The 13,474-nt window shown below is 33.4% G+C and overlaps 6 protein-coding genes across 6 annotated transcripts, besides 2 other annotated features; 4 read left to right on the top strand and 2 right to left on the bottom strand.

Moving 5' to 3' along the window:
* Positions 1–2,464: part of a mobile genetic element that runs on past the window's edge.
* On the top strand, positions 104–858 carry TVAGG3_0071430 (MULE transposase domain-containing protein; the record flags this gene model as incomplete). The annotated part of the gene is made up of 1 exon (XM_051221729.1): positions 104–858. A coding segment is annotated over one exon (755 nt), but the record flags the coding sequence as incomplete, so codon positions are not given.
* Positions 2,465–3,827: 1,363 nt separating the features above from the next.
* TVAGG3_0071410 (uncharacterized protein) lies at positions 3,828–4,067 on the top strand (the record flags this gene model as incomplete). The annotated part of the gene is made up of 1 exon (XM_051221728.1): positions 3,828–4,067. One exon carries the CDS (start codon positions 3,828–3,830, stop codon positions 4,065–4,067), a length of 240 nt encoding a protein of 79 aa, XP_051106714.1.
* Positions 4,068–4,085: 18 nt separating this feature from the next.
* TVAGG3_0071400 (serine threonine-protein phosphatase family) lies at positions 4,086–4,328 on the top strand (the record flags this gene model as incomplete). The annotated part of the gene is made up of 1 exon (XM_051221727.1): positions 4,086–4,328. One exon carries the CDS (start codon positions 4,086–4,088, stop codon positions 4,326–4,328), a length of 243 nt encoding a protein of 80 aa, XP_051106713.1.
* A 177-nt stretch (positions 4,329–4,505) lies between these two features.
* On the bottom strand, positions 4,506–5,180 carry TVAGG3_0071390 (uncharacterized protein; the record flags this gene model as incomplete). The annotated part of the gene is made up of 1 exon (XM_051221726.1): positions 4,506–5,180. A coding segment is annotated over one exon (675 nt), but the record flags the coding sequence as incomplete, so codon positions are not given.
* A 72-nt stretch (positions 5,181–5,252) lies between these two features.
* TVAGG3_0071380 (phage tail repeat-like family) lies at positions 5,253–5,579 on the top strand (the record flags this gene model as incomplete). Its single annotated transcript, XM_051221725.1, has 1 exon — positions 5,253–5,579. A coding segment is annotated over one exon (327 nt), but the record flags the coding sequence as incomplete, so codon positions are not given.
* Positions 5,580–5,633: 54 nt separating this feature from the next.
* Positions 5,634–13,474: part of a mobile genetic element that runs on past the window's edge.
* On the bottom strand, positions 6,597–7,556 carry TVAGG3_0071370 (uncharacterized protein; the record flags this gene model as incomplete). Its single annotated transcript, XM_051221724.1, has 1 exon — positions 6,597–7,556. The coding sequence occupies one exon, from the start codon at positions 7,554–7,556 to the stop codon at positions 6,597–6,599; it is 960 nt and encodes a 319-aa protein (XP_051106710.1).

Raw genomic sequence — 13,474 nt, 5'->3', positions numbered from 1 at the left:
TCTAAGACCAATATCTCAAAGAATTCCTCATTTAAGTATTACTTTTCATTTTTGATTCAATTTTCGAACGGTTTTCGTAAATTTTGCATCATTTCATTTTTTAATGGGAAAATCATCTATATTTAATCAAAAAAGAGCAAACTTTACAGACGAAAATAAAATATTTATCAGGGAACAATCTGATAAATACCAAAAATCAACATCGAGAGATGAAAAAACGAATATAATCAAACAAGTTCTTCAATATTTTAATATTAAATACGCCGAAAATGAATCTAAAGCTGTCAGAAGATATTTTAGTTATATTGCAGTTAAAAATATTCCCGCAGTTACTGGAAAATATCCTGATACAATTGTTCGCAAAGATATGCTTTATTCGCATGATCATACAAATATTATTAATTCAAATAATATTGAACGTTACTACCGTTGCATCGATCATTCTTGTCAAGCACGTTATTTAGTTAAAATTGAGAACAGTTCAGTTTCCGAAGATTTACAAAAGGAACATATACCCGAATGCAGACAATTTAAAAAGTTACAAAATGAAAAAAATGATCTTCATAAATCAATGACTCTGACAGAAATATACAATAAGGCAATGGCAAAATTTTCTGAAGACAACGGCACTTTTCAGCAGATTAAAAAATTTATGACAGAACTTGCTGTTGGTACTGATGAAAACCCATTAATTAAAGATTCATTGGTCAGGGAAGTTTATAATAAGTCCAGAAAATTTTCTGTTGGAGAAAAAATTACAGACGATGAAATTGCTAATTTTTGTTTAATAAATGGCGAGCAGTTTTTCATTGGCCATGATTTTCAAGCAAATTGTGAGACGATGTTTTTTGGTTTTGAGAAGGCAATTCAATTTGCAAAAGAAGCCACAGATTTATTTTGCGATGGAACTTTTAAAATTACACCAAAACATTTTCAAAAAGGACAGATGCTAACAATTATGATTTGTGAACCTTCAACAAATCAATATCTACCACTTTTATTTATATTCATGAAAAACCGCACATTTGAATCTTATAAGAAGGCATTTGAATATATTTTTTACTGTCAAGGGTATTCAATTTTCAAAGCTAATTCAAATTCATTGTGATTTTGAAAAGGGAATGATAGAGGCACTTCAACAAATTTTCCCTAAAGTCCGTATAATTGGATGCCTATTTCATTTCAAACAAGCTTTACACAGGAAACTTGTAGCACTTTATACAAAAAATTTCAATACTTTACAAAATTCTTTATTTAAGCTATATTCTATTACTCCATTCATGTCTCATGAAGAATTTGTACTTACAATGCATATAATTAATCAAAATAAAGTTGATTCGATCAAAGATTATATTGATTATTTCAACAAAGTTTGGTTGCCGCACTATAATTTAATATCTCAATATAATAATGCAACTGCAATATTCACTAATGATTGCCTCGAGAGTATGCATTCAAATTTTCTTCGTTAAAACATCCAAACATTTATGAAGCTATTAAGAAGATATCTCAAATCCAATTAGATAAATATAACGCCATCAAAAATAACCAGAAGATCGAGCGCCATATAAAAACCGTTATCACTGATAGCTACAAAAATTATATTTCTTGACTGCTTTCAAAAAGAACTTGAGAAAACAATTTTTTCTATCAAACAATACAACGTAAGTGATCTTTCTTTGGCTCAGAACGAGATTTCTCCATATGGTTCCATAGAATCGAGTTCATTGTTCGAAAATATTCCAGTTCATGATGCAGATATACTCAAATCGATCGATCTAACAGATAAAGATACAATGATCACTAAGTTTATTAATGAAAAAAGAGAAAAAATTATGGCATTATTTAATGAAACATTAAATCATCCAGATTTTAATTCATCCACTCCAATTCAAACTAATTTTGAGCAAGCCGATACAAATCAAGGTTCAGATGCTCCAATTCGCTCCGAAAATTCAAATATTGCAGACTCTACAGATTTAGAACCAGAAAATCAAAACCATCCTTCTACAAATCAAATGTCTAGTAATCTAGAACATAAGCTGGACCTTCTGATCATATTGAAAAAACAATTATCGAAAATGCGCTCGTTATGGGAATTCTTCCTACTACAAATGTTATTGTTGGGCCGTCAAAACAAGTTTCAGTTAATAGCAAGCAAAATTCTGAAAAAAATAAGAAAAAATCTTCCATAACAACAAAATCAAACAATAAAAAACAAAATTCATCCGACAATCCTCCTAAACGTAAAGCTCCTATTTCGGAAAGGATTCTCAGCGATAATAACTTATATTTTCAAGTTCATCGAAAGAGATCGAAAAGCAAACGTTCCACATCTACAGAGAAAAAGAATTGATATATGAAGTCTAATTCCTTTTATAACTACTATATTTTTATTCTTATGACTAAAAAATAATATATTATTTAACAATTTTCATTTTTTTCTTTTAACAATTTCGTTTTAAAAAAAAAAAAAAAAAAAAAAAAGGTAGTGGGGCTTCCAGGCACTTCGTGCCCTCTAGCCCCGAAGATGTTTAGTATAAATGAAGTTTTTATTCGGAAAATTGTTAGTCTTCTGGTGTGAATTCGGAGGACTCTTCTTCTTCCTCCATTGCTTCTGGGAAGAAGCCTTCTTCTGGGTCGAAAACATTATATAATGTTTCTTTTCACAAATTATATATGTTTTCATGTTTTGTCACTTTTCTGTCACTTTTCAGGAAAAAACATTTTTATTATTATATATAAATGAATTTTACAAAACCTCCGTTACCGTTCTTTGGAAATAAGAGTAAATGTAAAGATATTATATTGAGAGAACTTAAGAAAAACTACCGAATGGTCTAACATTTGTAGATTTGTTCGGTGGAAGTTTCTATATATCCCATTTGTGCCATACAATATTCCCAGACTCAAAGATTATATGCAATGACTTCGACAACTATATGGACCGTCTCAAACATATTCCAGACACAAACAATATATTGAAAGAGTTAAAAGAAAAGATACCTATAGGTAAGATGGAACGTATACCATTAGATAACAAAAATATTGTGAGAGAGGTTTTGAAAAAGCAGAATATATAGACTGGGATAGTATATCTGCTAGACTATTATATAGTGGTTCTATAAGAGTTCATGACATTGAAACACTTATGTCAAAAGTTTTATATCTTAACTATACAAATGTTTTCAAAGAGGACATAGAAAAATATATTGAGGGTATAGAGTTTGTGAGATGTTATTGGACAGATTTGTATGAAAAATATAAAGACAAGGAAAATGTTTTCTTTATAGTGGACCCGCCGTTCTATAACACATGGGATTTTCAATACCAAGTAGACTGGACTTTGAGAGACTCTTTAGAAACTTTAGACGTTATACATAACTGTCCATGCTTTTACTTTACATCCGATAAAAGTGGTTTGGAAACCGTTATGAGATGGTTAGAGAACATACATGACTATGAGTTTATATATGACAAGATAGAATATGAGAGAGGTCCTATAAACCGGAGAAAGTGTCATAACAAAGAAATTTTATTAGTAAGTAAATGTGGTTTGAAATAGGACTACTTGTTTTAGGTTTTTTCCATTGTGTCATTTATTTATTTGACGTGGCAGAAAAGTACAGAGAATATGAAGATGAACCAATGCCTGCAAATGTTCAGTATATGTACTCGTAAGAGATATTTTTATCTAATATTAAATGGACGCACAGAACTTAGCGAATACACAGCAACCTGGACAACCAAACCCAGAGAATATTCCAAATGAAGTTAGAATACAAACTGCAATGGCAAACTATGGTCAAGTGCCAACAGATGTACAAATGCAAACTGCCATGTCAAATGACGCTGCGTTAGGTTTGCCACCATGGTATGCAAATATGAGATGGAAAGAGTTTTATACAAACCCTGAAGTGGGATATAAACAACTTTATGCAGATGACGCGAACACAGGAGTTGACCCAGAATATGTTTTCTACCAGAGGAGAAACAGAATGTATGAGCTCCAGTTAAAGAATGCTATGGAACTCAACAGGAAACGTAAGAGACTAGGCGGACATTAGATTTTTACATATAGTAAAATGGGTTTCTTCAGTAGTATTGGAAACTTCTTCAGAAGAGTTGGAAGAGGTATATGGAATGGAATAAAAACCGTAGGAAGAGGAATTTGGAACGGTGTCAAAAATATTGGTAAAAGGGTAGGTCAGTTTGTTGGTATTATACCTAAAGACCCTGAACCAGAAGAGCAAGCTCCTGTTATACAACAGCCTGAACCTGCACCACAGTCTAGTTGGCAACCAAATCCAACACCTCAACCGTATTAAAAAATTATATTTTTACCGTTCGATAGTAGTTGTATATGAAACTAAGTTCTAAGTAAAACGCATGGTATAATGGAATTATTCTTTTTCTTCCATCTGTAGTAAACCATACTTGAAAGTCTGAAATACTTCCACTTGGTGGTTCGTATAACTTTGTAGGTTTTCGTAAAAGTCATTTGCCAAGCATAAGAAAGAGTTTTGGGCGCCAGAAAATGAAGCATGAACAATAATAGCATCTTGGTCGAAAACATTTTCATATGTTCCATTAGGGTTTTCGACTTCATAAAAGTCTGGGTGTACTGGATATGCTGCAGGCTGATTTAACATCCTCAGAAATCTATACCATGCCAAGTTGTTATATTTTGTAGAAATATAAACGTTTTCTCCAAGGTCTTCTATTCTATTGATTTTAACAGTTGCATTTTTCCTGTCATAAATAATATCGAGATGGTACTCTCCTTCGTCAATGTTATACTGTTTTGCATATTCGATATAGATATCGTTTATTTTTTCTTGAAAAGCTTGAAGAGTTGTTTCTAAGTTTACAAGCAAACTAACTTGTAAAAGTTTTCCCTGTTCAAATTTCTCATACATACGTTTTTCTTTGTTATAGTATCGAACTTCAAAACCGACCGTAAATGGGAAACCATGTATGGCTTCTGAAATGAACTTCATTCTACGAAAGCCAATAGCTTTTGTGACAGATGGGTCTCTTAGCCATCTTAATGGGTAGTCAAAACGATAGCCTTCATGCTTTACGGTCTCTGTCTCAAACTTTTGACCGACATTAGTAAAAAGTTCATCTAATGGTTTAGTTGTAGCAACTCTTGAATTTTCTTTTTCTATTGGAAGCATATTTTATCTAGAATAAAAATGTCGAAAGATATTGCTTCCATGAGAGAAATACAACACAACCGACAACTCATTATGCAAGCTCTAAATAAGAACACAACAAACTTTTCAAACTATTCTAAGATATCTGAGTCATTGAAAGAAGGAAACTTAAAACTGACATTAAACCCAATGACAGATGAGTTTCTATTTCAAGACAATAAGAACCATACTGTCTGTATAAATCCAACAAAAGGAACTTTAAACGAGAAACCTATAAATGAACTTCTTTTGAAAGCAGATGTTGACAACAAAGCTGACAAAGAATATGTAGACGATGCAATAGCAAAAGAAGAAGAAAGAGCTAACAATGCTTATGCAACAAAAGAACATACTCATCCTGAACTAGCAGACAAAACATATGTTGACAATAAAATGTCAAGTGAAGTGACAAGAGCTGAAAACGAATATTCTAAAAAGACTCATACACATTCTATATCTGAAATAACAGACTTAAACGTTAGCCTTGAAAATAAGGTAGATAAGGGACTTATGGCTAGTGTGTTAGTGAAGAAGGCGGATAAGGAATATGTGGATGAAAAAGATAAAGAAATTATAGAAAGGGTTGACTGGTACCATGAACGGACATCGAAGATTTTAAAAACTAAAGCCGATACAGGATGGGTTTCAGGATGTTTAGACCTTAAAGCAGATAAAACTTATGTTAACGATGAGTTAGAGAAGAAAGCAGACAAGAACCATACACATACAAGTTTTACAACTGTTGCTATAGAAAGTATTGAAGGAACGGTTGAAGAAACTGGTGGGGATGCATTATATTGTAAACCTCCTAACTTTCCACAAGGTTTAACATCGGATGACGACATAACGACGATGAGAAACATTAGATGTAAAGATGTTTATGTCATGAAGGATGAACATAATATTAAATTCACTGCTCAAGATTTATATGACAAGAAAGCAGACAAAACAGAGCTTCAAACATTAAAGACAGAAATACTTCAAACATTATATCCTATAGGCTCTATTTATACGTCAATGAACTCTACCAGACCAGAAACAGTTCTGGTTTTGGAACTTGGACTCAAATAGTCGACAGGTTTTTGTATTGTGCAAACTCTTCAAAGGAAACAGGTGGAAGTAAAACGATTTCAGGTGAAAATTTACCTGCACACAGTCACTACATAGATTTAAGTACATCTCAAGCAGGTTGCATAAGCATAATTTTGGGATTGGTCAGCAATGAAAAAGGTAAAGGATATGATGTTAAAGACAACGTTCAGTTTGCTATAAATTGTTTCTGGTAACACTCAGGGAGAGGAAACCATACACATCGCGTTTCAGGATATACGCAAACAACGGGACAAAGTAAAGATACATGCCACCTTACATGACAGTTTACGCATGGTATAGAAATGCTTAGTCGTCATTTTCAACTTCTTTAGCATATTCGTCAGGAGTTGTCTTATATTTGTTAGGAACTGTCTTTGAAAGTATACCACCTTGAACTTTGACAAGTTTGAAACGAGGTCTGACAATAGTAGTTTTATCTTCTGCTTGCAGTCTGTACATTTTGCCATGTTTGCCTAAAACTTCATAATATTCTCTTGTATACTTTCTTCTATTTTTACGAACACGAATGTGAGTACCTGTCGGGTTCCCATTGTTGTCATAGTCAATAGTATTTTCATATGGGTCGCGTTTAGGTATTTCTATTTTTACTTTGTCACCTTTCTGAAGTTTGAAGCCCGGCATTCTTTCTTGTTTGTCTCTTTTGACTAAATTATTAAATATATAGTCTTTCTCTAAGTCAGGGTTGTTTTTCATTTCTTCGGGGGAGTGGTTTCCCAAACCTTTTTGTTTACGGCTATTGTAAATATTTAAAACTTGTCTCATCTTTGCCATGGAGAAGTGTCTATATTTGTCGTCATATGACATTTCATTTGCTTCACCACCTTGTGGTTGGTTTAAGTCTCTTAACATTTTTATACAACCGTCAATGACACCAAGAGCAGAATGGTTTTGGTCGACAATGAAATATTGGTTTACATTTTTTGAACGCAGATAGTTTTTTACATCATCTGATTTGAAAGAACTTTCACAGTCAGATGTCAGTTTTGTTGGATGGTATTTGTCAACGAATATTGTCAAAGCAGTTTTCACATCTAAAATATTTTTGGACCATAATGGTATGGCTTCACAGTATCTTGTGTTTTGACCGACAAATATTAGCCAGTATGGTGGTCCATCTTCTCTATACCTCGGAATGTTTTCCAAGATATCCATAAACCAAGCATTTGGTGTTGAACTAAAGATTTTTATCATGAGTGCTTTCTTTGTCGCTTTAGAAACATAGGGGTCCTTGTTTGGATTCGTCATTTTTACCCTATAAGAAATGGGTTTATTTGGCGCATTAGCAGGAGTTGCATCCAGATTTTTGCCCGCAGTGGGAACAATAGCCAGAGGTGTATTTGGAGTTGGAAGGAAGATTTTGAGTACATTAGGTATACTTAAAGAGAAAGCACAACCTATTATACAAACTGTACAGAAAGGTTGGGATGTAGCACGAGATGCAACAAATCTTATTCCAAATCCTGAAACAAGAGGAAAAGTTCAAGGATGGATGGACAATGTAGGAAGACAAGCAGGAAACTATTATAACAAAGCAAATGACTACTATAACCAAGCAGGACACTATATGGACCAAGGTGAAAGATTCTTTAACAGAGGATATAACCATGCACAACAATGGGTAAACAATAACCAACCTCAACCGCCTCAAACGTGGGGAATGTAAAGTTTTTTACTGAGATGAAATGAACAATACAGCATTGAGACAAATGGGTTCAAGATGGATTTGTCGGCTTCCAGCAGTTACACAACGTGTTTGTCAAGTTCTTCCTATACCTCAGGAAGTTTTAGACCGACTTAAAAAACAACAACCAGTTGAAAACAAACCAAACTAAAATTTTTTACTGAGATGAAATGACCGAAGAAGTTGAAACGGTAGATTTGACACCACAAACAAAAAGTTCAGAACCATTGTCAAAACCTGTCAAAGAACTTACAGATGAAGAGAAAAATTCAATAATAGAAAGTGCCAGGTCTGGAAATACAAACCCTAACTATAAAGTCACTTTTCATAGAAATGGAACGGCTAGTATCTCAAAAAAGAAACAGACTCTCACAAATAAAATATTGAAGTCTGAAGGAGCTTTCGAGACAACAGATGGAAAAGTTTACTTCACTGACCAACAGTTCATTATAGAACATCTCATTGACTTAGAGTCGAAATTACCAGTTTGAAATGTCATTACCGACAGTACTATTGGGATATTAGTGAAAGCTTTCAACCAATTTTTGCATGGACACTATCAAATTTGCTTAAGAATTTCACATTGGGGGATATTCCATTAAGGAAAGTCAAGAGACTGAAGAGTAACATTTAGATGAAGGTCGACCACTGTTGGAAGAGGTTTTTCTCCTTTTGTGTTTTGAAGTACGTAATCACTCAGGTCAAAATGGCCTTAGTAACCACATTAAAACTATTGGTGAAACTTGGTCTTAACCTCAGTTCGGCGAAAAGGAAGTATCCTTGAAATACAACAATCCTTCTCGAATGTCAATCAAAGTTGTGGTTTTACTATAGAAACATTGAGTCACTATGATAGAACGAAGAGAGGGTACAACAAACTCATTGAAATGGGTGATTAGGTCGTGAAGAAAGATTGGGCTGTTTTTAAGCTAGACTTAAGGTATTTTCGAAGTTCATGTGGTCTCTCCAAGCGTAAGTACTGCGGTGATACTTGAGACGGCACAGAAATAAAACATTTGCATATGAGTAAAAATTGCATGAAGTCAAACATGTTTTGTAAAACAATATGTGTTATACATTATATTAAATGTTAAGGTGAAAAACAAAAGAACAAAAGTAGACAGATACAAAACGTTAGACTTATATCTTCACAAATGCTGGTAGGCTATATCTAGATGAAGAAAATTCATCCGGGACTACAGGTTTGAATATCAATTCGTTTGGCTGTTCAAAGCTCATTCAATGCAAAAGGAATAGGATTTAGGAAGAAGTTTTGTTTTCAAAAGAAACTAAGTTTTTATGTGTTCGAGTTATATTTTCATGGGCAGTTATAGAGGTACTGATGGTCTAATAGACAAATTTGGACGAAATGAGAATCTTTACTTTCGTTCGACGAAACTCTTGAGAAGAGACTCTAAATGAACTTTCAAACTACAATAACAAATATTATTGTGGAATTTGCAAGAAAAATACGACTCTTACTAAACTGGAACATACTACTGAAATAGAATATTGAAAGATGATCCACATGTTTCATTTCAAATAGATTGAAATAACCCTGAGAGTACAAGTTTTTATTATTGGGAAGTAGACAGACGTTCTTTGGGCACAATTTCTTCGGTTACTAAGAACCAAGACGAACATTACCACCTAGATGCAAATTTAAATTTATACCCACAAACGCAGATTTGACAGTTTTAGAATCCGTGTTTGACCCTCAAAATTGTCATTGTGTCATGCTAAGTGTTATGTTTAATTGCACAAATATTTTCTATTGTTAGTGTGTAGGACTTGTTATGAACCTTTGCTCTAAATTCTACGACACGTAGTAAGTGTTTCCTGACTTTCAAGTTTGGATTCATCAAAAATGGTGTGTGCTACTATTATTTGCATTTGTTATCTAATGATTTATCGTCGAATTGGTCTTTCATTTAACTAGGAAAAGTGCTTGAATAAAGTATTTGTAAAAATAAGTTTAGGGTAGAAGGTTAGATTCTAACTCGTTTTCTAACCTGTTTTTCTACCCTCTGTGAATGTTTCATGAATTTTATAAAAGAATACATGCACAAAAAATATATGTTTAGGGTAAGAAGGTTACGAAATTCTACCGTTTCTCACCTTCTTTTCTCACGTGTGCATTTGTGTATTATTCTTCACTTAATGCTTTGTTTTGAGGTCGAGCCACGATTTGGCTCCGCCGGTTTCTTCAACCAAAACTCAATGATTCAGCAAAAATATATTTAGGGTGAGAGGATAGGATTTAACCTCTTTTCTAACCTCCTTTTCTATCCCTCTTGATTTTCATGAATTTTCTCGAAATAAAAAATAGTGTTAGCTTCTTCGTAAAATATTGTTTTATTTTTAATATGTATAGACATTGTTAGCAACTATCAGACAAACTCGTTTATCGAACCCAATTCAATGTTAGTAAGAGATGGAAAGCTTCAAGTTCTTTTATAAACTTTTTGAAAAAGAAATCCGAAGATATGCAAGAACTTTTAACAGTAATTTAGACTGTAGTGCGAAATGAAGAGAAATAGACATTAGTATTCTCTTATGAAATGCAGGCCTCATCGACATTTACACATACCTTGAAATCCCACAAAAATCACTATTCTGAATTCGAAGAATGGAAGGTAAATGCAACTGCTCAGTAGATAATAAAGAAAGTTCATACGTAGGTTAACTATGAAGTTCCTTTGATTTCATTGCAACATGAAGTTATGGACAAAGATTGGCGATTGGTATATAAAGAAGTTTCTGACATATATAAAATCGGAGGAGTTTTAAGACCTTACGCTGTATACAACTTTGTTTTTCATTGTTGCAAAAATGTGTATGGAGATAGAGATAAAGAATGAAGAGGTAAGGTTATGGAATGACAATAAACTCCGAACGTTTTTTTTGAGTTAAAGAAAACATTACGTCTAGATTGTTTTAGCAGGTTAGAGGTTCAGAATATAACGCAAAATGAACCGCAAATGGTTCATAATTAAAGAGAAGAGGAAATATAACTAGCTCGTTACAAGAGATAGAACGTATGCTGAACGGCTATGCTGACTTAAAGAAAAGAGTAGAGAAACCAGCAGAAAATAAAATGAACATGTTTAGAATTTTCTGAACAAATAAGCTATCCAACAGCAAAGATTTCTTTCTATCTGACGTCAATGAAGAAGTGTATAAAGAACTTTCGGGATTGTTAAAATACATTCGATTGTACTAAAGAAGAAAATAGAAGGCTACGAAAACTGTTTATAGTCTTCACGAATTCATAAGTTTTAGCTATGTGTAAACGCTTACTAAAATAACTGGGGTGAAAGAAGGGTTGAAAGAGGTTAGATTAACCGTTCCTACCTAAAAATTATATTTTTTTATTGAATTCAGCAACAAAATCTGAAGATAAATGGCTTGTGTCAACGCGTTGTAGTTTTCAACAAAATTTAAAAATACAGTTTACATGTAAACGCTTATAAAAATAACTGGGAGAAAAGAGTAGAAAGAGGTTAGATCTACCTTCTACCTAGATAATTTTGCTGAAAAATAATGTTTAGAGGTTTTTATTTTGGTCTTTTGTTGTAAGTCAAAGAATAAATGTTATTTTGTTATAAATGATTTTTTTATCCGTGATATAAAGACGATATGTTACAACAGAGAAACAACACTGCTATCGGTTCATGAGCTATAAATGAGATATGAGTATCATCAGTTTAACAAACAACTCGTCTCATTAGGTCGGTAAAGAACGAATATGTACAAATGCATATAGTATTTTGACGCATGTTTTTTGCGTCCAGATGCCAATACAGACGATTGGTTCAAAAACCAAAAGACTAACAAGAATTTGAGGCGTTTTAAGCTACAGCGAGATAGATCTTTTTCGGGTCGCTAAACTCATGAAATCGTAAAAATTTGCCAAACTGGTTTGAAGAGGTTGGTATGTACATAGACTTTTGTCAATGCTGTAGGCCATGGGTGGCTCACCTCGTTATGACTGGATATATTTATCAGACTTCTTGACAAATACATAGAGCAGAACGTGAAGAGATGGAAAAGAAAACTTCAAAGCAAGAAAGATGAAGTATATGAAAGCAAAGACAAAAGCATTTCAGATGAGAATACAGTTCGGTACTCAAGAAAGAAAATGAACTATAAGTATATGATTTTATACGTGAAGAAATGGAGAAATGAAGAAAGATAGAAGATATCGGTTATGTTTTGCATTTAGTCGAAGAAAGCAACCAAAAGTTTACGACTTGCTAAGATTTACAATCTGGACGAAATTGGTTCTATCGCTTTAATTTTTCTCCACCCGCTCAATGACCAAATGAAGATTGAATATTAGATATAGATAATCATATATTATTAAACAGATTCTTACTTTCAAATCGTTAAATAGTCTGATAGAGAGATCACATAGAACGAGGGAAGCTATATTAATGCATATTACAACTAAATGATAGATTTTGACAGTTTAAACAGATGCAGAGTAATTGAAACGATTATTTTTTACGCTTGACTTGCAGATGGCTCAGTGTTAGGTTAGATTAGTAAATTGCTTTGCAATCCTTCCGACGGAAGAACTCTTCATCCGACAGAAAAATATTTTCCGACACTGAAGAACTCTTGCTCCGACGGAGAGTCTTGCATCCGACAGGAAGAGAACCTTCCCATCTGACATGGAAAAATTTTTCCATCAAGACAGAAAAAATTTTCCATCAGACGGAAAAATTTTCTCAGTTGTCCGACAAAACCATTCAAATTTGAAAATTGAGAACTTTTGTGGTCGAAGTCAAGGAAAAATTTTTCCATCAGACAGGTGAAATTTTTCAATAGACAGGAAAAATTTTCCTCAGACAGGAAGATACTCTTTCATCAGACAGGTAAACTTTCATCAGACAGGAAGAGATCTTCCATAGACAGGAGATCTCTTCATCAGACAGGAAAAACTCTTCCTGGAATGCCTTCCAAAGCCAGAAACCCTGACAGCCGAGACAAAGCAGAACTACTAAGATAAACCTTATGATTTTTCACATTGACTTTTTACATTTGAACTTTGTTTCGCGAGATATGATTCTGAAAGAAGTATGAAGGGTCTTTGTATGACTTTGCTTCTCCATAGTTATGTCTGTCAAAACTTAATGCCATGGACTCTTTTCATAAGTCTCCATGAAATGTCTTCGACAATCCGGGGGAAAAGTATTATGTCAAGTAAGTATTTTTATACTATCCTTAACTTAACTCTTGCTGTCTGTACCGAAATGACAACTGAGATGTTAAGTGTCTGAGCTTCTTAATAGCAATTCGACACTTCTTGTTCTCTTATCTTACAAAGGGATGAGATGTTTTAACGAGGAGGTGATCTAGATAGAAAGAATCTAGGGAGTCTGTTTCCAATGTAAAGTTGCAGCAATTTTGTTCGAATGTTTTCTATTTCTCTTTTCGTTTGTGTTTTCTTGAGTGTTTCTATCTCTAATTTCTGCAT

Source organism: Trichomonas vaginalis, chromosome IV, assembly GCF_026262505.1.
Source record: "Trichomonas vaginalis G3 chromosome IV, whole genome shotgun sequence".
NCBI lineage: Eukaryota > Parabasalia > Trichomonadida > Trichomonadidae > Trichomonas > Trichomonas vaginalis.
Note: the sequence above shows the minus strand (reverse complement) of the source record. Positions and strands in the feature narration are given on the sequence as shown.